We start from the raw sequence: 23,387 nt of genomic DNA on the forward strand, positions 1-23,387 counted from the left end.
ATGCCTTAGTAAGATTAAACAGATCAGCTGTAGTGTCCAACTTATCAAAACTCATGTTTCTCGACCGAATCACTCACATACACAGAGCAGAACTATAATGAGCCCATGCAAACCCAGCCACATTATTCACCTGATTGAAACAATAACGACCCAACCCAGATTAGGAGTTTGACAATTACTGGATTATTTTCTCCAAACTAATTGCATACAGTTGTGATAGCCAATAATTTAACCGGTAATTTTTGGCCACTCAAATAACACAACATGTGTATCATTAAAGAGCACGCTCACCCAGAAGTGTACCTTTCTGCTGAATAACAGATGTTTAATGTTACTCAATTTAATGGTACTCATTTTAGCTACCTCAGAAGGATGAAAGGGTGAGTGGACCCACCAGGATTTGAACCTGTGACCATGAGGTCAAAGAGAGGACGCATAAGTTCACTAAGCCACCAGACCCAAATGAAGGGTAGTACCTGTCTGCAGCGATCAACAGACAAGTGATCAATCTAAATCTATTGTCATGGTCACAAACATTGTGGCTTGACCGGTAACCCAAATATAAAATAGTAGATAGCAAACAGTATATTTATTGTATCCTGTTATTTTCATGCAACAGTTCTCCACTATGGATCAGAAATTAGTGTTTTTTTGAAAAATCACCAAACATGACAAAGGGACAACCAAGTATGTAGGTACCCTAGCTGAAACACAAACGAAAGTCTGCAATTTCTGATTAGTATCATAAACCTTATCGCTTTCTTTCGCTGTGAACCTGGAGCACTCTTTCCCATCCACGCACTTTTTGTAATCAACAAATTGGACTTGATATTGATATGAAGAAGGGCAGATAAAATTAAATATGGTATTGTTAATTATTGCCTGGAAAACTATTTCAGAGATATATTCTGGTGAAAACTTACCTGTAAATAAGGCGATCTGAGTTTTCAAGTTTTATCTGATTGTAATTCACTGGCCCGCGGACAAAAGATGTAATTCTAATTCACATCATTCTCAAGATCTAGACCCGTGATTTTGTAAAATTACCCTTAATTGGGAGTATATTAAATTGATGATTTCATTTTAAATTCTAAAAACAATTCCAGCAGTAATCATGGAAAGCTGCAACAGCCATTGCCTTTTAAGTGTGCTGACAACACATGCATAAATGTACATAGTGTGCATTTATAAGCGTATAACTGCTGAACTGTATCGAAGGTGATTATGCAGTTTCATACGCTGGAGCAAGTTAATTTCTAATTGTTTTTATTGGCATTTGCAATATAAAAACAATAACAGTTACATTCAGCAAGACAATCAGTACGCAGCATTCAGTCTGTGGGGCAAAGGCACCTGGACCAGCCGAGTCGTATGTCGCTTATAGCAGAGAAGAGCCACAATCAGAATACATATTTAAGACTGGCGTTGCTCTAAACTTGAGAATTCCTTGCTGAAGATCATGCTTTGTTTCAATGTCTGAAGTTTTTTTTAATGACAAACCAAACATAGATATATATTTGTAAGTCCTAATTTTTTTACGAAAACTCCTTACTTGACGCAGGCACAAATGCCTTCCTGCTATATATTGTGAGGCCCTGGATAGCAAGATTGTAAACTCTTAACTGACAGAGGAACTCAATAGTTATGTAGGAATAAATAAGGTATACGTGTTGCATACTAAGTTATCACATTATAGGTTTCTTCCATCAGGGTGGAGATACAGAGGTGGCCTGACTCCACGCAGAATAAACTGCTAAACTGTTTGCCGTGGAACAAAAAGACTTGGGTTCTAAGTTCAGCTTCCCCACATGATGACTGTGATGCTATGAAATCACTTCACATTTTTTTGTTCCTCAGTTATATTATTTACTGGCCACTTAGAAACAAGTTACAACCAATCAGCACATTTTTGTTTTATCAGTTATAAATGCATTTTATTGGGTGTCTTCCTGTAGACTTTACAGCAAATCATTTTCATCTGAATATACTGGAATATCTGGACCGGCTAGGCAACCAGGGAAGGACCGAATGTAATAGGAGAAGAAATAGTTCATTGGTAGGTCTACAGATGTTTTGCAGCCACAGAGTGTTAGCTGTCAACTGGAGACGTATTATTTCCAATATATTACATATACTTAGAGTGGCCTTCAGGTAAGCCACTTCCTTATATTTAAATGTCTTAATTGTCTGTCTAAAAAGCAAATGAAATTTAATTAGCACTCTGCTGCTCTAATATGTGTGCTATGACAGTCATCGGAATCCAGTCAACGACTAGAGTGAGATTTAATAAGACAGTTTTGCACAATAAGGCCATGTTTACAATTTGCCCTTGAGTTTTCAAACCATGGGAACACAACTATAAACAATGTTATATTTATCGCACATATTAATTACAAGGTGAGAAAACCTTCTCATCTTCCGTAAAATTTAGGAAGACCAAATCTGCAGCAATTTACCATGGGAATAACGCTCAGTACTTACCAGAACATGCAGATTTTGTTCCATTACGCAAGTCAGAATAGGTGCAATTTATCACAAGCAATAAAGTCTAAACACTGAGGTGTCACATTTTATTGGGTGGGGGTTTCGACTATCCCTCCAGTGCACTTGTAATCAGGCACTAAAGGTTCGGCTCACATAAAAATGCAGAACCCCATGGCAGTAGGTTATCACCTATAAGAACAAGTTACTTGCCTTCGGTAAGAAATTATTTGGTAGAGACTATCCAGTTGCAAATTTCTTACCTTTGAATTTCCAAGCGTCATGCTGGATCTGGAAAACTTTTGCCGAGCAATACCCGTAGTGCGCGCATCAAGTGGCTCTATTTGGCTCTGAGTGACATCATTGGTTATGACGTCGTGGTACCTATATAGGCTCCACACAGGCGCATGTACGTCAGTACTTTTCAGGTTTTCCATGCCAGAAGTACAGAGCCACAAAGCAACTGATGCAGTCGTGTGCAACACTAAGGCCCTGAAAGGATGAGCAACCGTAGCCCCACAATAGTAGTCGTCAAAGCGGGAAGGTATGGGTGAGGCTGTAAGAAATCAGCTGCTAAATAGAGTCTCTACCAGATACTGCGTTACCGAAGATAAGTAACTTGCTCATCTGACAGAGACTTGTAGCTGCTAAGTCCTTACCTTTGAATTAGATACCCAAACCATACCATCCAGGCGGTGGCCTGCGGACCAATACCATAAACTAGAAAGTCTTGCAGGACTGAGCAGGCAAAGTGCCCGTCCCTGTGGAACGGAGCATACAGGCAGTAGTGTTTTGCAAACGTGTGCAATGAACCCCACGTTGCCGCCTGAAAGATGTCTTGGACTGGAACACCCCTAGCCAAGGCCGTAGTCGCAGCCTTTCCCCTGGTGGAATGGGCCCTTAATCCTCAGGGGGCTGCTTCTTTGCCAGGGCATAGCAGATCTTAATACACAGAATGACCCAGCAAGAAATGGTCCTTTTCTGCACTGCCCTCCTCTTCTTTGCTCCCACGTACCCCACAAAGTTAGTCGTCCACCCGGAACTCTTTAGTGCGGTAAAGATAGAAAGGAAATGCTCTTTTTGCATCCAGTTGGTGGAGAAGTTCCTCTTCCTTAAAGGAATGGGGGGAGCAAAGAAGGCGGGCAACATGATGGATTGACCCAGATGGAATGGGGTCACAATTTTCGGCAAAAAGGAAACCTGGGTGCGAAGCACCACTTTGTTTGGAAAGGACATTAGATAGGGAGGCGAGCAAGATAACGCCTGCAACTCACTCACCCTCCTGGCCAATGTAATTGCCACCAAGAAGGCTGTTTTGATGGTCAACAGTCCGAGGGGACAATTGTTTAAAGGCTCAAAGGTAGCACACATGAGGTAGGTGAGGACCAAATTAAGGTCCCACTGTGGCATAACAAAGGGTGTGGGTGGAGCAAGTGAACCAGCCCTTTTAGAAATCTATGTATAAATGGAGACTTGAAGAGAGAGGGTCGGTCTGGCAGCGGCAAAAAAAGAAGACAGAGCAGAGAGATAACCCTTGAGAGGTCCCAAAGCAAAGCCCTGTTGGGCAAGAGTTAAAATAAATTGCAGGACAGTAGAGAGAGAAGCAGAAAGAGGGTCAATAGACATTTCTGAACAGTATAATACAAATTTCTGCCAGCTGCAGGCGTATACGGTCTTAGTGGAGGACCACCTGACAGACAGAATAACATTCCAAACCTCGGGAGGAAGGTTAAAAGCCATCAACTGCTGCCGCTCAATCTCCATGCATGGAGGCGCAAAGTTTGACATGTTCAGGTGAAGAACCCTCCTCTGCTGCTGCAACAGAAGATCCTCCCGAAGCGGCAGCCTGATCGGAGGATCAATGCTCATCTTCTGAAACTCTGGATACCAGACTCTTCTCGCCCAGTCCGGAGCCACATGATTGACAAGGCGCTCCTGATCTTCTTCAGAACCCTGGGGAGGAGTGGTATGGGTGGGAAGGCGCACCACTTGCAACAAAAGGTGTCACAAGCGATGGCCGCCTTGGAAACGCCAGCGCGCAGTATAGCTGACACTGCATGTTCTCTTCAGAGGCAAACAAATCTAACCAAGGTTCTCCCCACTGTTGAAAAAGACCATGCGCCACCTCCCACAGGAGATGACATTCGTGATCCGCTAGGCATCGTCGGTTGAGTTCGTCCGCCCTGACGTTCAAAGAACTTGCCAGGTGTTGAACCATCAGGGTTATGCCCTGCTGTTCCAGCCATGTCCAGAGACGCAAAGCCTCTCGACAAAGGGTCCCCGAGCCCACCCCGCCCTGCTTGTTGCTGTACCACATGGCAGAGTGGTGTTATCCGTGAACACCTGCACTAGCTTCCCCTTGACAGAGGGAAGAAATGCTTTCAATGCCAATCGAATTGCTCGGAGCACCTACAGATTTATGTGGAGCCTTGGCTCCGCCAGAGACCGGTGTCCCCTGATCTCCAACTCTCCCAGATGGCCGCCCCACCCCAGAAGTGACGCATCTTTCACCACTGTGAATTCTGTTTGAGGAAGGAAGAGGGGTCTGCCGTTGGCCAAATCGCGGTTCATTAACCACCACTGCAGATCTTTTGCAGTTCCTTCCGAGATCTGGACCATGTTGATGGGATTTCCTCTAACTTCAGGTCCCACTGCAGAGCCCGCATACACCACCTGGCATGCTTTACCAACAGGATGCAGGAGGCCATGAGGCCCAGCAGCCTCGGAGTCATTTTCACCAAAATCCAGGATAGAGGCCGAACATTGGTATCATAGCCTGAATATCCTGGACTCACTGCTCAGGAAGATATGCCTGAAACTGCACTGTGTCCAGTACAGCTCCAATAAAGGGAAGCATCTGAGAGGGAGCAAGGTGTGACTTTGGCACGTTGATAATGAACTCCAGTGAGTTCACCGTAGTCTGAAGGTGGGAGACGACTGCCAGGCGTAGGCCTGCCTTCAGCAGCCCTCCATAGAGGAAGAGAAAGATTGGAACCCCCCGACCTCTGCAGATGAGCTGCACTCACCGCCATCCGTTTTGTGAACACCGAGGGGAGCACAGCAAACTGAAAGTGCTCCCGGCCTACCGTGTACCGCAGGTAGCATCTATGGTCTGGCAGAACGAGGATGGGGATGTGCGTCATGCAAGTCCAACACTGCCATCTGGTCTCCTTGGTCCAGGGCAGACAGGACTTGTGCAAGCAGGAGCATTTAAAATTTCTCTGTTTTCAGAAGAAGGCGCAGGTCTAGGATAGTACAAAGGCCTCTGTCCTTTGGCAACAGAAAGTAGCTGAAATAGAAACCACAACCTACTTCTGATACCAGCACCCTCTCTATGACTCCCTTGGCCAAGACAGCCAGCACTTCCTGACAGAGAAAGGATAGGTGACCTCCAGTGTTGCAGGTGAGTGCTTATCCTACCCACACTGGAAGCCCAGGATGTTAGACTGGCACCACTTGTGGCTACCTTTTCTGCATAGTCGGTGGGAACCGAATCCTTGGCCGAAAAAAGTTTAGGAACCTTGATGGGCGTAGTGGCTGCAAGAGTAGAGACGTGGTTGAAAACCCCTTTCGAGGGCACGAAAGGAGCTGAATCCCGACTGGGTTTGGCGAGGGTCTGTGGAAAAGATCTGGCTGAACCCTACTGTTCGTAAAGAACTCCAGCAGTGAGTCTGTCTTTTCTCTATACAGATGGGAGCCATCAAGGGGCATCTCTATTACCAAGTTCTGGACATCCCTCGAAAAGCCAATCAGGCATGGCCCGTAAGAGCCACCAAAGACATCCCTCTGCTTGAGAGTGTATGGTTCGAGCCTCCTCTAAAACCATAGGCAGCACTTATGCAACCGAGTCCTAGATCATATGGAAGTATGGGCTCAAGAGGCACGCAGCGTTCACTGACTGTAGTACTAGGTTGGCAGAAGAGAACATCCTCTTCCCCAAGATATCCAACCTCTTGGATTCCCTATCCAGTGGAGTGGCAGGTAATACACTGGGGTTGATTTTGGAGCTGGAAGCCTGGACCACTACACTCTCCAGGGTAGGGTGCTGGGCGAGGAAACTCGAGGTCCCTGGGGTGGGGTGCTGGCAGCGGGCAATTGTCCTGTGCACAGGAGCCCCTGTGCAGGGCTTGGACCAGGCCAGAGCAGGACGCCAGTGATGGCTTCAGTGAAAGAGAGCAGTGGTTCAGATGGCGTAACTGCAGTTTATAGCACCTCTGTCAAGATATTCGCCTTGTAAGGGGAGAGACCAGGCCAGTATCTGGGGAGGTGTCCTGTCCACTGTCATCTGCCAGATCCTCATACCAAATGTATCTTCTAAGGGCTGGTAACCATGAAGGTCTTCAGTCTCCTCTCAGTCATCACCCATTCCAGACCTATCGTAGAACTAAGGCACTGGATCCAACATGGGGAGTCTGCCGCAATAACCAACGTTGATCAATGCCCGTCTGGCAATGTGTCGGAGTCGGGAATAAAGATGGGGGCGTCACTGGAACCAGGTAAAGTCAAGAGTGCTCGACCGGCGCCGCACTGGGATCGCCATTAAATACCTAAGGCACAACTGGTGCCAAGTGCAAGCCTGCTGATGGATACAAGAAAGACCCCTACGGGACCTGTTGGAGCCTAAGACGCTCAAGAAGGGTTGGGTCGCCCAAAGATGAGGTGCATGGCCTCATAATAGTCTTTTAGCTGGGCGGGGGTTGCTCCAGCTCATGGAAACTCAGGGAGGTGCGGAGATAGCCCAGGTGCCACCACAGAGCTACGCCTTGACTGCTGCAGCCCCGCAACTCGCCGATGACTTCTGTTGCGAAGTCGAAGACCTTTTTCACTTCTTTTCTTGTTTTCCTTACTTGATTTTCATGACTTCTTAGAGAAAGACAAAGACCGCCGGGCGTGACTCGATGAATGATCTTGGGAACTGCCATGCAACTAAGATCTAAAATATCAGGGTTTGGCAGCTTAGAGCTGGAGGGACGCTCCATCAGTGCTTTGGATACATGGCGAGACAATCCTTGCACATCTTCATGTCACGATTGAGCTCTAAACACCAAAGGCAAACCAAATGCGGGTCCGTCACCGACATTTGTCGGTCACAGGCACCACATGGTTTGAAATCAGCCTTTTAGGTGGACATCTTCAAAGACAAAGTCTCGAAAAACATATCCGACAAAAACTCGAGAAAACATCAGTCAAAAAGTGACTGGGTGTAGCTCTCGGCAGATCAGCACTCACCGCTGAGGAAAGAAAATAACTTATGTCAGCACGTTGGGGTGACCCCTATATATGCACAGAGCATGTCATTCCTGGTGTGGAAAATGCCACACAGAGCCAAATGACGCCACCTACCAGCGTGCAGGGGTATTGCTCATCAAAAGTTTCCAGGTCCGGAGGGAGTGGCCATGACAGTCACCAAGATGGGCGCATTCTTGTGAGGCTCCGGCACAGGTAGGCCATCGCCGAAAACCGTCTCTGAAATTATTTGCCGCTCTATCCAGAACTTAGGCGAGAACCTCGCAGACCCCTGAGACCCGATCTGGGGTGACATAGGCGATCCCGCAGGGACGGAGCCGGCATCAACATTGAGGGGGCGCGGGCACTGCCAGCACAGCCTCAGAGGCCCTGTCGAGACAGGGGCCGCGGGCAAGCCTGAGGCCGGGACCGCAGGGTCTCGCTAACACAGGGGCTCACTGTCCCCCGCTCTCCTCCCGAAACCTCCATTGTAACACCTGGAGAAAACTCGCAACGGCGGGGGCTGGATCTGGGACGGCAATCTTTCTGGGGATAAGGGGCCCTGTCTGGGAGGAATGACGGGCCCCCGAGATACCAGGCATGCTGCCTACATGGGAACAGAGGCCCGGGCGTCATGATCCAGGTATGGACTGATCCCCCGCCTATAATCTGCTACGTGCTGGGGGGCCCCTGCAACTGGACGGTGTCAGTACCCCACTGCGTCGGGGGAGCAGTGGTACGGCGAGTGAGAGACAAGGACACAGAAGACCTATGGCCCAGTTTACCTCCCCTGCCTCCCCCCCACTTATTGCTTATGGCGCATTGGAGAGGTGCATCAGGGAGCCCTGAGCAGTGCATGAAGACACACACAGGCCCTGGAAATGCCACATACTCGATGTATATAATTGCGGCCTGGGAGTAATCACAACCCATGTGGAGGAAGCGGACTCCAACCCCCAGTGACCCGATCCCACTCTTGTCTTGTGAATTCTTATCCAGGGAAGACAGATTTACCAGTATGGGGCGCACTGACCCCAAACAACAGCGTCTCACGTTTGACCGCACCAAATTCACAGAAACCCGTGGGGCCCTTTCCGACATAGAGGATTCCACAGAGAGATGCCAGGACAAAATATCTGCCGGCAATATGGAGACCTTGATGGCGGAACTATAGGCCGGGTATAGTGCGATGGATGCCCGCTGCGACACACCTGCAGGCCGCATCAACAAGATGAGGGAGAAGATTGACCGGCAGGGGGCACGGCTTGGAGAGGCAGAAAAGAGGGTCTCGGACTGAGAAGACACCTCCACTGCTACACAAAAAAAACTGGAAAAGGTTGAACGCCTACTGAAACAAGTCGAAGTCAAGAACGAGGACCTCAAAGTGAAGTAACACGCAACAATATACGCCTCTCCGGAATTGCCGAAACTACAAATACGGGTCGTCCAGAAGTCTTTATAGAACAACTATTGACTGACCTATTTAACCATTTCAGCTATTCATCGACCTTCGCAGTTGAAGAGCGCATCGATCCGTAGGCTCACGTCCCCTAGAGGGCACACCTCCCAGGTACATCATTGCACACCTCCTTAATTACAGGTACAGAGACAGTACACTCAGAATCGCCAAGGATAAAGGACCATTGCGATATCAAGGGGTTGACACCTCAATATTCCCTGATTTTACACCTGTGGTATAGGAGGCCAGGTGGAAATTCAATGATCAACTCCTATCCTCTGCACACGCACTTAATATACAATAAATGTTAGGCGTTGTTGACTTAAAGACAAAGAAAAGACTAAAAAAAAAATACATTACTCATTCTCGTTCTTTTGCTCCTACTGTTTGACGAACCTTTATTGTATATTAAGTGCATGTGCATAGGATAGGAGTTGATGGTTTGACTGGTCCTTGGGTCCAGCATTTAGAGGGTCTAGGGTGTTTTCCCTCACCTGCTGCACAGTATAAATAACGTAGAAGTGTACACTGACGCAAACTTGATAGGCGTCAATTTTCCTAATTAATGACACCCCCATTTCATAGGTACCCTAGGAAATTCAATGATGTTTAGAGCACGCACTGCAAAATGGGCATTAAATACGCCATGTTATACACGGCACATCTTCATATTGAACATAAAGGACGCACCAGAATTTTAGACACCACTGTGGACGCAGTTGCCTTCTGCAAGAGGATACAAGCGGGGTCCCCTTCACATACCCCACATATGCATACTGATCGAGAAATGGATGATCAAAACCGTTCATTACCGCGCACACAAGACAAATCATGAAACTGATAGGTTCCGCTCGATGCTTTTCAGGTGCAGCACGTTAGGCACAAAAACTAGCACACATGCTTCCTTAAGTATGCAGTTGGTTGACAACACAGGCACTTACCTTGTTATACCGGACCGTCACGTCCCCCTGGCGTACGCCAAAGGAACCATAATAGGATTTTTTTTTGTTTATCTTAATCTGTTTTCACAGAGTTCTAGGAATTTACTGGATGAAGTTTTATCTGGTGTGGGAGGGGAAAAGGGATAGTTGGGGATTGTTTTGTCTAGTTATTGAGAAGAATAGTTCGAATTGTCTTGTGTTACTGCATATGATACTAACCACATCCTCCCCTAATGTTAATGACATTCAAGCCCAACAAACCCCTGCAGTACTGTAACCTTCGACATGCTAGAAACAGTAGAAATCTTTTATATCCTGGAATATCTGAGGAATTAACAACCCGCAGACAAGGATAGAGGTAATCTCCCATTTAAATAGACAATGCAAAGATTGGTACTACAGGAGACACAGCTATCTCCATTTATCGAACACTCCTTCGCAAAGCAGTGTATAACACATAGGTGTTTCTCCTGCTACAGCTCATACTCCAAGGGTACATGCATATTAATTCATAAAAGTGTGCCATTCATTCTCAAGGCCCAGTACTCAGACCCAAATGGCAGTTATCGATACGTTCAGGGACCATTAATAGACCAGAAGATTTTAAATATCTATGCACCAAAAATTGACGACCCAGAGTTTTTCCTGAAGCTATATACCCACTTAGACTGATTGGGGAATGACCTCTGCATGCTGGGAGAGGACCTAATTATGCAGCAATGCCCACGAATAGACACAACCAGCGCAAAACCCTCTAGCAAACCCCATGCCCGGGAAGCATTCCAACACATCATTGACTCTTATCTTCTATTAGATGCGTGGCGCACTCACAATCCGACTGCCCAGGGACTCTTTATGTCTGGTTTCGACTGGACCATTGGTTTCTCTCACCAATGGTGCATCAATGGGTTAACAACATCACAATCCTTCCAAGAACACCGGCCTACAGCTGGAGGTTGCATGGAGAGACCCTTTAAGACTCTGTATTGTGTACTGAACTACTGACATCCATTACAGAATATTTTGACTTAAGCCCAAGCACAATCTCTACCTAGGCAACACAGTAAGAAGCCTTCAAGGCCTATATCCGTGGGGAATGCATTTCTAAACACTCTGGTATATTACGACATATCTGCACACAACTAAAGAAAATTGAAAACGCCCTTCACACACTGGAAGAGACTGCAGAAAAAGTGGGGACACAACTGACGTACCACCATCATACTCTCCTTGTAGAGTCCCGAAACTTGGCTGACAGAGAGATAAAATACATGGGAAAACATACCAGGGCACGACAATACAGGGAGGGCGAAAGACCCGCCCTGTACACATTAGCTAGAATACCACGCCCAAATAGGCAGCAAAACTATATAGCCCGCATATGCTCAGATACTGAAGACACCTTTACAGGCAGCAAAAATATCTTACAGGAATTCAAAACCTATACACATCGAATCTTATCAGATATCACCTGCTCCCTTGCAGACATAGCTATGGTGTGGCTTTCGAATGGACAGCAAGAATTTCTCAACGAACCACTAGACCCGGAAGAGGTAACACAAACTATTACCGATCTAGATGGTTCCAAGGCGCCAGGCCTGGATAGGCTCACTGGAGCTTTCTATAAGGCATTTAAACAACATTTGGCACCACAACTCCTTGCTGCATATAACAAATACTTAACCACAGGTGAATTACCGCCCACACTACGCTAGGCGGTCCTCACGATATTATTGAAACCTGGCAAAGACCCCAGTAAATGTGCATCATACCATGTACTCACTCAACCTAGACAATAAGATTTTAGCAAAAGTTTTAGCCAATAGGATGTCCCTTTTGATGGAACACATTATCTCACCGTGCAGGCTGGATTCGTCCCACACCGTTCAACTTCTATTAATCTCCCAACATTGTTTGCAGTATTAAAGAAGGTGGCGCCTGACATCCCAGCTGTGGTGGCCCTACTAGACACGAATAAAGCCTTCCTTAATGGGGAGAGTAGCCATTATTAAAATGGTGGTATTGCCACGTTTTCTATATCCGTTCACCAATATTCCTATCCCACTCCCACAAACCTTCTTCAATAATCTTCGTAGCATTCTACTACAGTTGATATGGGCAGATAGTCGCCCCTGAGTACGCTGGGAAACATTGACCCTTCAATATTAACGAAGGGGACTGTGTATTCCCGATTTCTTACCTTGCAACGCAGTGCCACTATATATACACCACCCTGACGCCCGTATACCACATATACTCCCAGAGCATGCCCGACTGGAAGGCTTGCTCCATTCTCAAATATTACCACGGGGTATCCAACTGGAAACCGCAGACATACAGACAGTCTCAACGGCGTGCTGGGCATGGTGTAGGATGCACTTCATACTGCGTGGAGGACCCGTTTATGCCGAAGCCATCCCCATATCCGATAACCCATGGATTCCACGTACAAGGGAAGTAATAGTTAAGCGCACACTCATGAAATATTCCCTTTCTACTATTGGCAACCTGTTCCCTGATGGCCATGTTATACAGCAGGCAGACACAACCATGGGACGGGATGCCTCCTATATGGCCCTCTTTGTCTACAAGAGAATCCAGAGTTCCCTCAGGTCTCTCTTACCTACATACCCTCTCCCACCAGAAGATTTCCCACCCTTATCATTAGTAACAAAAACGTCAGATGGGGGCACATGATATCTATACTATACTGCGCCAGCTTAGCACTAGTACAAGACACAACCACCCGAGTAAGGGAGATCTGGGAGAAGGAGGTGGGAATTCCATTAACTGATCAGATATGGAAGTACAGCTGTGAGCAAATAAAGCGCGTCTCCATTAATCACAGAAATAAACTGATACACAGATATTATCTTTCTCCGACAGACATTGCAAAGTTTGACCCCAAAAGGCCTGCTGCATGCTTCAAAAGTCAAGCCCCCAGTGCAGATTTTGCTCAGCTCACCTGGACATGCTCAGTTATCGCTAAATATTGAGAGAATATATTTGATCAGATTTCCAACATGACCGACTTTGAACTGACCCCCGATTCGGTAGTCGCCCTGCTAGGCTACAATCATAATGTGTCCCAAGAGATCTGCCGTTTAGACTCTATGGCATTGCTCCTTGGAAAGAGGGAGATCTCCCTGAGGTGGGAGGGGGCCCAGACCACCCTCAACCAAAGACTGGCTTGAAAACATCAGTAGATGTACACGTTTGGGGGAAGAGTATGCTAATTTACAACCCCTCACATCACGGGCCAAGGATATCTGGTCCCACTTCCGTCAGTATCTACACACTTTGGACCGAGAAGTGATCCTCTCAAACCTGGCCAGGGTCCCTGACAGAGACTTCTTCTACAGGTACGCACCCTCATGCCAGATTGCACAAATTAACAGCTGTCACTCAAACTATAACCTGTTTCCCATTAAAAATGATGTGTAATGCTGTCGTAGGTATCTTATTCTTCATGCATGGACCTCAATTTATTGTAATTAGGAGCTACGTCTCATCATTATTATGCAATACCTATTGTAACATGTATCATGTTTAAAACTGAATAAAGACAATATAAAAAAAGTTTCCAGATCCAGTCTGATGCCTAGGGAAAATTCTAAGTTAAGGAATCTTCTGCTAGAAGTTGATCAGATATCACATTGCACCAGTGATACAGCCATCCTGAAGTAGTAGACAATGCACTCATGACCACAGAAAGCAACGTGAAAATTCACAAATACAAGGATGACACAAAAATCTACATGAAAAGAGGAGGAACTACGCTTGCAACCAAGATGGCCGTGTAAGCTCCCGGCTCCGCCGACCGCCGCCAGTAGCGCATGAATCCTGATATTGATCCTGAAATCGTTCCAGACTCCCGTGTGGCTGAAGTGTTGCTGAGCTTAAAGGTGTAATCCCGAGATTTCCATCTCCTCGAATGATGGAGCTGCGCCGTGTTTTCATTCTCGGCCTAACTCAGAGTGGAAGCCGGGGCCTCGATTTCTAACCCATCCGGGTTGGAGTTGAACAACATCAGCCGCGTGACTTGGGTGGCGTCCAGTTTCCCGAAGTGGAGAATATCTTGACCGGTTTGGATGGTGTTACGGTGGCCAGGTGGATTTTAAGGAAACGGCGGTTGGACGCACCGGTTGCTGTGGATGGGAGTCCGCTGCCCAAAGACCCTGCTGACCTCCCGGGGTCGACGGGCTTGGGTCCTCGCCTGCGGCGACGGTGTCTAGACCGCGAGAATGACGGGTGCCCTCCGTTAATGTCAGACTCGCTTGTACCTGTTACCCTGGAGTAGTCGACCTCTGGGACCAAAGGTCTGATTTATCGCTTCGCTAGAAGATATGGAGCGGGTGGAATGTACGCCGACGTTGCGGACCGGAATGGCCGCCATTGGGGCGCTTCATTTGCAGGTCACCGCCATCATCCACAAAATGGACGTAACAACCAAGAGTATGTGTCGGGGACCGGACCACGACTCTTCAATAGCTTCGGAACACGTTTTGTCACCCGCGACGCAGGGCATGCCTGAGATAGGGGGCTCCGAGTGGAAACCTCATCTGGCGTTTTCTGTCGGCTCCCGAACAACAGCTAGCAAGCCTGGAACTATCAATAACTCAGCATACTCAATGCTGATACCGCCCAAGATGGGCACAGACGATTTTATACTCCTGGATAATTTTATCAGTGACTATCGGATTGATACATCATTCTTTTTCTCCCAGTTGACTCAATTACGTTCTAGTGCCTTACTGTTGGTGGACAGGTATCTCCTTTTGATTTGTGGACTTCAGGTACTAACACGTTGGATTTGATCGTACCGCACTCACATTGACTTTCTTGAACGTTTTGATTCTCCTGTTGGGATGGCGGTTCGAGCGGAGAGAGCTCGCACAAAAAATCGGAGTGGCCAGGGTTGAGTCTGATTGTATGGGTTTGATAACACGGCTTTATTCGATACGGGACTTGTAGCCTACAATGATGCGGGAGTCGGGTGGTCTTCACAAACTCCCCCAAATTTTTTGCAATTGCTGCTTCACAGTGCTTTGACCATAATACGAGGTAGTTTGCTTCTGGCGGGGAGGGAGGGGTGGCCGGGAGCCTGTATGATATCTCCTCCTCCACTCTTTACCTTCTTTTAGGCTTTAGTTGTGGGGCGACAGGCACGCTGCTAGTGGGGTTAGGCCGTAGCCATTGCAGGGGTGCAGGGTGGGGGGAACGGGGGAGGGTTTTTTATTTTGTCTTTGTTTAGTTCTATGGCCTTTTTCTTTTCTTTTTCCCCCTTTTTACGAGAGGCGGGTTGCTTATCCTGAATCGATCTCTTTCACATGATCCGGGTGTCTGCTTTGGTCTTAACTATCCTGAATCGTGAGATAGATGGAATTTGCTGGCGTCAGCTTAACAGGGTTGTGGATCGTAGTGTAACTCTCTTTTTATATCCCTTTTAATGTTGACGTCCTACTCTCCTGTACACTGACTTTTACTATATTGGCTTATTCGCCTACTCACCGTTGCAATGTATTTTACCGCATGACACCTGATATGTGTAATAATGCCTCTTGTTTTTCTTCTTTCAATAAAAATATATATAAAAAAATTTAAAAAAATAAAAATCTACATGAAAGTCTCCTCTGATCAACATTCACCAGCTCTAGGATTGCCTGAACTTCTTTCAAAACTAAAGCCCAACAAGTCTACATTCCACTTACAACAAGCAACATCAATGCCAAACCTGGCTCGAGGGCATTAAATTGTATAACATGAACATACAACTATCTGCCGGTGTCAATTCCCTCTAATTCACCCCAGACACTAATCTCCTCCTCGAGGAACAGATTGACAAGAAAACCAAGATGGCATAGTACCAGCCATTCCGATCTGCTGTGCAAGACCTCATATTCTTGCATGTCAACAAAGGTAACGATAGTATGCTAAGTCTCTTCGACACCAGAGTGGCCATCCTGAAATGCATTCTACATTAGACAGCACACCTCATTAAAGATACCCCAACCTAACTGGCTGGCAAATCACCTGTGACAGATTACAACACACAGCAAGAATAAAGCTAGGCTGGAAATTAAGAAATGTCAAAGACAATAGCAGGCCATCTCCATCCACACACCCAGGGTATTAAACAACATCCCCCGACCCACCACAAGTGCCCACACTGTCCTCCTTTTAAGAAAAAAGCCTCACTTCATGCTAACATCCCCTTTAAACACTCATGTAGCCCTCCCTCTCCTCTGTAAAAGATCTTCAATCATAATCTTGGTTGCTGGACATGTACATTGCTCAGTTGCTCCAGACTCGGTTTGCTCTATACAAATAAACAGAAACATTCAAACTAAAAGTAGGAAATCAGTTAATGTCTCTGAGCATCTACAGAGTCAGAATTTACAATTGTTTCCCACATTTCCAATGACCCCTTTTCTCCACTGGAACACACATTTTACTACTTTTGATCCTACATTTAACTACTCGTGAAACTACACTATACTGATGAAAATCATTCTGTTGTAAGTGGGCAGTAGGGTCGAAAAATTATTTGAAACAGGATTTCGAAATTGCCACATTAAATCCAACAGTCATAAGTAAAATGTACAATAACAACAATTGTAACTGAAGCACTAAGTGCATTTTCTTTTATCAGCCCAAGGGAAAAAAACATACTAATGACTGCAGAACATAATTGCTTTAAAAAAAGATATCTGCATATTAAGTAACACGAAATGCTCTTACCTGATTATCTGAATGATTTACGGTAAAATATCCAACACAAATAATGACTTCGTGAAGGAGATCTTCACAGGTATATTGTGCACAGTACCAAAGTAAGGAGCTGATAACATGGCGGAAGGCCAAGGACAAACCCTCAGCACCTACAACAGACTGAACAAAATAAAGAATTGAATAATTAATGTATTTCACCAATCTAAGCAACCGTGATTTAAATTAACAATATCAGAATTGACCAAATACAAGTTCTACTCAAGTCTTGAGCATAATATTTGCTTCTAAATAGGCATGGGTGGAACTCGTATAGTTCAGCGGAATTACAAAACAAGCATTTGCAATGCAATAGGTCTCGCATTATTTAAGTTTGAGCTATTAGCATTGTAAATGGCAATTGTTTTTTGCTTTGTGCTATAGTTATTTTTTTACATAAAAAGCTACATATAAAATATGTTTTATTAAAGTTATTTATGCAGTATCTAAATTTTGTTTGCATAAAAGAGTACAATAATATCTTAGTAAAAAAGTCAAATATTTTAATGGTAATTCACCAAATGTTCATTTATGTGTTGGTTTTGAAAATAGCTAAATTAATAGCTTTGTCATTTACAATGCCAATAGTTATAACTTTCGCAAATGTGACACCTATAGCATTTGTAATGCAACATTTGTATTTACGTGACTTAGATGTATTGATATTACAAATAACAATGGCTTTTAATTTTTTTTAATACTTAATAAAAGTGATTGTAATTTATAATGGCAATAGCTTAAACTTTTGTAAATAACTTTTGTGAAGATTATGTTCAGTGTATTTTATTGTAACGAAATCCAAGAACAGAAGTGAAATATTAACATCTTTTTGTGACATTTGTAATAAAGCTTGAAACATTGAGAGAACATATTTGTGCTGTGGTGGTGCTGAGTGATGCTGTGGTGGTGCTGAATGGGGCTGTGGTGGTGCTGAATGGGGCTGTGGTGGTGCTGAGTGATGCTGTGGTGGTGCTGAGTGGTGCTATGGTGGTGCTGAGTGGTGCTATGGTGGTGCTGTGGTGGTGCTGTGGTGGTGCTGAGTGATGCTGAGTGATGCTGAGTGGTGCTGTGGTGGTTCTGAGTGATGCTGTGGTGGTTCTGAGTGATAATGTGGTGGTGCTGAGTGACTGTACTCACTGTCACTCTGCACTCACTGTCACTCTGCACTCACTGTCACTCTGCACTCACTGTCACTCTGCACTCACTGTCACTCTGCACGCACTGTCACTCTGCACGCACTCTGTACTCACTGTCACTCTGCACGCACTCTGCACTCACTGTCACTCTGCACTCACTGTCACTCTGCACTCACTGTCACTCTGCACTCACTGTCACTATGCACTCACTGTCACTCTGCACGCACTCTGCACTCACTGTCACTCTGCACTCACTGTCACTCTGCACTCACTGTCACTCTGCACTCACTGTCACTCTGCACTCACTGTCACTGCACTCACTCTGCACTCACTGTCACTCTGCACTCACTCTGCACTCACCCTGCACTCACTGTCACTCTGCACGCACCCTGCACTCACTGTCACTCTGCACGTGATTGTAATTTATAATGGCAATAGCTTAAACTTTTGTAAATAACTTTTGTGAAGATTATGTTCAGTGTATTTTATTGTAACGAAAATCCAAGAACAGAAGTGAAATATTAACATCTTTTTGTGACATTTGTAATAAAGATTGAAACATTGAGAGAACATATTTGTGCTGTGGTGGTGCTGAGTGATGCTGTGGTGGTGCTGAATGGGGCTGTGGTGGTGCTGAATGGGGCTGTGGTGATGCTGAGTGATGCTGTGGTGGTGCTGAGTGGTGCTGTGGTGGTGCTGTGGTGGTGCTGTGGTGGTGCTGTGGTGGTGCTGTGGTGGTGCTGTGGTGATGCTGAGTGATGCTGAGTGATGCTGTGGTGGTGCTGAGTGGTGCTGTGGTGGTTCTGAGTGATGCTGTGGTGGTTCTGAGTGATAATGTGGTGGTGCTGAGTGACTGTACTCACTGTCACTCTGCACTCACTGTCACGCTGCACTCACTGTCACTCTGCACTCACTGTCACGCTGCACTCACTGTCACTCTGCACTCACTGTCACTCTGCACTCACTGTCACTCTGCACTCACTGTCACTCTGCACGCACTCTGCACTCACTGTCACTCTGCACGCACTCTGCACTCACTGTCACTCTGCACTCACTGTCACTCTGCACTCACTGTCACTCTGCACTCACTGTCACTCTGCACTCACTGTCACTCTGCACTCACTGTCACTCTGCACTCACTGTCACTCTGCACGCACTCTGCACTCACTGTCACTCTGCACTCACTGTCACTCTGCACGCACTGTCACTCTGCACGCACTGTCACTCTGCACTCACTGTCACTCTGCACTCACTGTCACTCTGCACGCACTGTCACTCTGCACTCACTGTCACTCACTGTCACTCTGCACGCACTGTCACTCTGCACGCACTGTCACTCTGCACGCACTGTCACTCTGCACGCACTGTCACTCTGCACGCACTGTCACTCTGCACGCACTCTGCACTCACTGTCACTCTGCACTCACTGTCACTCTGCACGCACTGTCACTCTGCACGCACTGTCACTCTGCACGCACTGTCACTCTGCACGCACTGTCACTCTGCACGCACTGTCACTCTGCACTCACTGTCACTCTGCACTCACTGTCACTCTGCACTCACTGTCACTCACTGTCACTCTGCACGCACTGTCACTCTGCACTCACTGTCACTCTGCACTCACTGTCACTCTGCACTCACTGTCACTCTGCACTCACTGTCACTCACTGTCACTCTGCACGCACTGTCACTCCGCACGCACTGTCACTCTGCACGCACTGCCACTCTGCACTCACTGTCACTCTGCACTCACTGTCACTCTGCACTCACTGTCACTCTGCACTCACTGTCACTCTGCACTCACCCTGCACTCACTGTCACTCTGCACTCACCCTGCACTCACTGTTTCTGCCCGCACTCTGCACTCACTGTCACTCTGCACTCACTGTCACTCTGCACTCACTGTCACTCTGCACTCACTGTCACTCTGCACTCACTGTCACTCTGCACGCACTGTCACTCTGAACGCACTCTGCACTCACTGTCACTCTGCACGCACTCTGCACTCACTGTTTCTGCACGCACTCTGCACTCACTGTCACTCTGCACTCACTGTCACTCTGCACTCACTGTCACTCTGCACTCACTGTCACTCTGCACTCACTGTCACTCTGCACTCACTGTCACTCTGCACTCACTGTCACTCTGCACTCACTGTCACTCTGCACGCACTCTGCACTCACTGTCACTCTGCACTCACTGTCACTGCACTCACTCTGCACTCACTGTCACTCTGCACTCACTCTGCACTCTGCACTCACCCTGCACTCACTGTCACTCTGCACGCACCCTGCACTCACTGTCACTCTGCACGCACTCTGCACTCACTGTCACTCTGCACGCACTCTGCACTCACTGTTTCTGCACGCACTCTGCACTCACTGTCACTCTGCACTCACTGTCACTCTGCACTCACTGTCACTGCACTCACTCTGCACTCACTGTCACTCTGCACTCACCCTGCACTCACTGTCACTCTGCACTCACCCTGCACTCACTGTTTCTGCCCGCACTCTGCACTCACTGTCACTCTGCACTCACTGTCACTCTGCACTCACTGTCACTCTGCACTCACTGTCACTCTGAACTCACTGTCACTCTGCACTCACTGTCACTCTGCACTCACTGTCACTCCGCACTCACTGTCACTCCGCACTCACTGTCACTCCGCACTCACTGTCACTCCGCACTCACTGTCACTCCGCACTCACTCTGCACTCACTGTCACTCTGCACTCAGTCACTCAGTCACTCTGCACTCACTGTCACTCCGCACTCACTGTCACTCCGCCCTCACTGTCACTCCGCCCTCACTGTCACTCTGCACTCACTCTGCACTCACTGTCATTCTGCATTCACTCTGCACTCAGTCACTCTGCACTCACTGTCACTCCGCACTCACTGTCACTCCGCACTCACTGTCACTCTGCACTCACTCTGCACTCACTGTCACTCTGCATTCACTCTGCACTCACTGTCACTCCGCACTCACTGTCACTCTGCACTCACTCTGCACTCACTGTCACTCTGCATTCACTCTGCACTCACTGTCACTCCGCACGCACTGTCACTCTGCACGCACTGTCACTCTGCACGCACTGTCACTCTGCACGCACTGTCACTCTGCACGCACTGTCACTCTGCACTCACTGTCACTCTGCACTCACTGTCACTCTGCACACTCTGCACTCACTGTCACTCTGCACACTCTGCACTCACTGTCACTCTGCACACTCTGCACTCACTGTCACTCTGCACTCACTGTCACTCTGCACTCACTGTCACTCTGCACTCACTGTCACTGCACTCACTCTGCACTCACTGTCACTCTGCACTCACCCTGCACTCACTGTCACTCTGCACTCACCCTGCACTCACTGTTTCTGCCCGCACTCTGCACTCACTGTCACTCTGCACTCACTGTCACTCTGCACTCACTGTCACTCTGCACTCACTGTCACTCTGCACTCACTGTCACTCTGCACGCACTCTGCACTCACTGTCACTCTGCACGCACTCTGCACTCACTGTTTCTGCACGCACTCTGCACTCACTGTCACTCTGCACTCACTGTCACTCTGCACTCACTGTCACTCTGCACGCACTGTCACTCTGCACGCACTGTCACTCTGCACGCACTCTGCACTCACTGTCACTCTGCACTCACTGTCACTGCACTCACTCTGCACTCGCTGTCACTCTGCACTCACTCTGCACTCTGCACTCACCCTGCACTCACTGTCACTCTGCACGCACCCTGCACTCACTGTCACTCTGCACGCACTCTGCACTCACTGTCACTCTGCACGCACTCTGCACTCACTGTTTCTGCACGCACTCTGCACTCACTGTCACTCTGCACTCACTGTCACTCTGCACTCACTGTCACTCTGCACTCACTGTCACTCCGCACTCACTGTCACTCCGCACTCACTGTCACTCCGCACTCACTGTCACTCTGCACTCACTGTCACTCTGCATTCACTCTGCACTCAGTCACTCTGCACTCACTGTCACTCCGCACTCACTGTCACTCCGCACTCACTGTCACTCCGCACTCACTGTCACTCCGCACTCACTGTCACTCCGCACTCAAAGTCACTCCGCACTCACTGTCACTCCGCACTCACTGTCACTCTGCACTCACTGTCACTCCGCACTCACTGTCACTCTGCACGCACCCTGCACTCACTGTCACTCTGCACGCACTCTGCACTCACTGTCACTCTGCACGCACTCTGCACTCACTGTTTCTGCACGCACTCTGCACTTACTGTCACTCTGCACGCACTCTGCACTCACTGTCACTCTGCACGCACAGAAGGGGACAAACGCAAACCAACAATCGCAAAAGTAGAAACTCTTCAGCAACACAAACCTCCCCAATACCCTCCTCAGGAAATAGAACGCTACTTAAAATTTTGATGACCTGATCATTCTTACAGAGTGCAAGTATACTTTTCTCTCACAATTACACTGTGATTACTATTCAACTGAATGATACTACTTTTATCAACCTCACAAGGGGGAATGGTTGAATCGGCTATGCTGAGATTCATACCAGTGGCCTACGTGCATCTTCGGACGGAGCGGGACTTCGATGTGGAACGAGACCTTGATCGTGTGCGGGATCTTGACTTGGATCGGCTGTAGCAGCTCCTGCTGCGGGATCTGGAGCGACTCAGACTGCGGGACCTCGACCGACGACGCCTCCTGGGACTGCGACTCCGGGGTCCATAACTTCCTCCACTGCCTCCATATCTTCGGGGTGGTGGTCCCCTGCGGCTATGGTGTGAGTCTGGTGGCCTTCCATAACGAGCCATCTGCACCCGAAGTTCGCGCCCATCCAGTACGGCTCCGTCCATGGCGTCCATCGCATCCTCGGCATCACGTTTGTCATGGAATCTTACGAAGGCAAAACCGCGGCTCTCCTTCGTGTATCGGTCGCGGGGGATATAGACGTCGCCTACTCGTCCATACTTCTCGAAAACTCTTCGAAGTGTTTCGGGCGACGTCCTGTAGGTAAGATTGTCCACCTTCAAGGACGTCATGCCTTCTACGTCAGGCGGCGGCCTGCCGTAACTCATCTCCGGGGAACCCGTGAGAGGCGTCGGGCGGAACCTTAACTATTCAGAAGGTGAAAGTCAGCAGGCGTGGGCGCCTACACTGACAAGAGCTTTGGCCAAAGTTAGTTAAAATAAAAAAATAACCTGAATAAAGTAATTGAGAACTGAAAAGTGTTGCATTACCTTTGCAGACAGTTACATGTGGAGACTGCGTTATAACACCCAGTTCAGCAGTAGAATTCTCCTGCGACCAGGAAGTCAGGCAGGCCGGGGGCGGTACTGCGGGACACCTCTGTGACGTCATTCCCGGG

The 23,387-nt window shown here is 47.6% G+C and overlaps 1 protein-coding gene and 1 pseudogene across 2 annotated transcripts in view; both read right to left on the minus strand.

Annotated features, from left to right (window-relative positions):
* The window catches only part of SCAPER (S-phase cyclin A associated protein in the ER), a 3,157,511-nt gene that overhangs the window by 363,276 nt on the left and 2,770,848 nt on the right, over positions 1-23,387 (minus strand). For both annotated transcript variants that reach the window (XM_086959426.1, XM_086959427.1), the window contains exon 29: positions 16,849-16,998. In XM_086959426.1, coding sequence (XP_086815552.1) covers positions 16,849-16,998 — 150 coding nt within the window. The remainder of the gene's footprint in view (positions 1-16,848; positions 16,999-23,387) is intronic.
* LOC147729136 (serine/arginine-rich splicing factor 2 pseudogene) lies at positions 22,579-23,209 on the minus strand (annotated as a pseudogene).

Source organism: Lissotriton vulgaris, chromosome 2_2 (assembly GCF_964263255.1).
Source record: "Lissotriton vulgaris chromosome 2_2, aLisVul1.2, whole genome shotgun sequence".
Taxonomy (NCBI): domain Eukaryota; kingdom Metazoa; phylum Chordata; class Amphibia; order Caudata; family Salamandridae; genus Lissotriton; species Lissotriton vulgaris.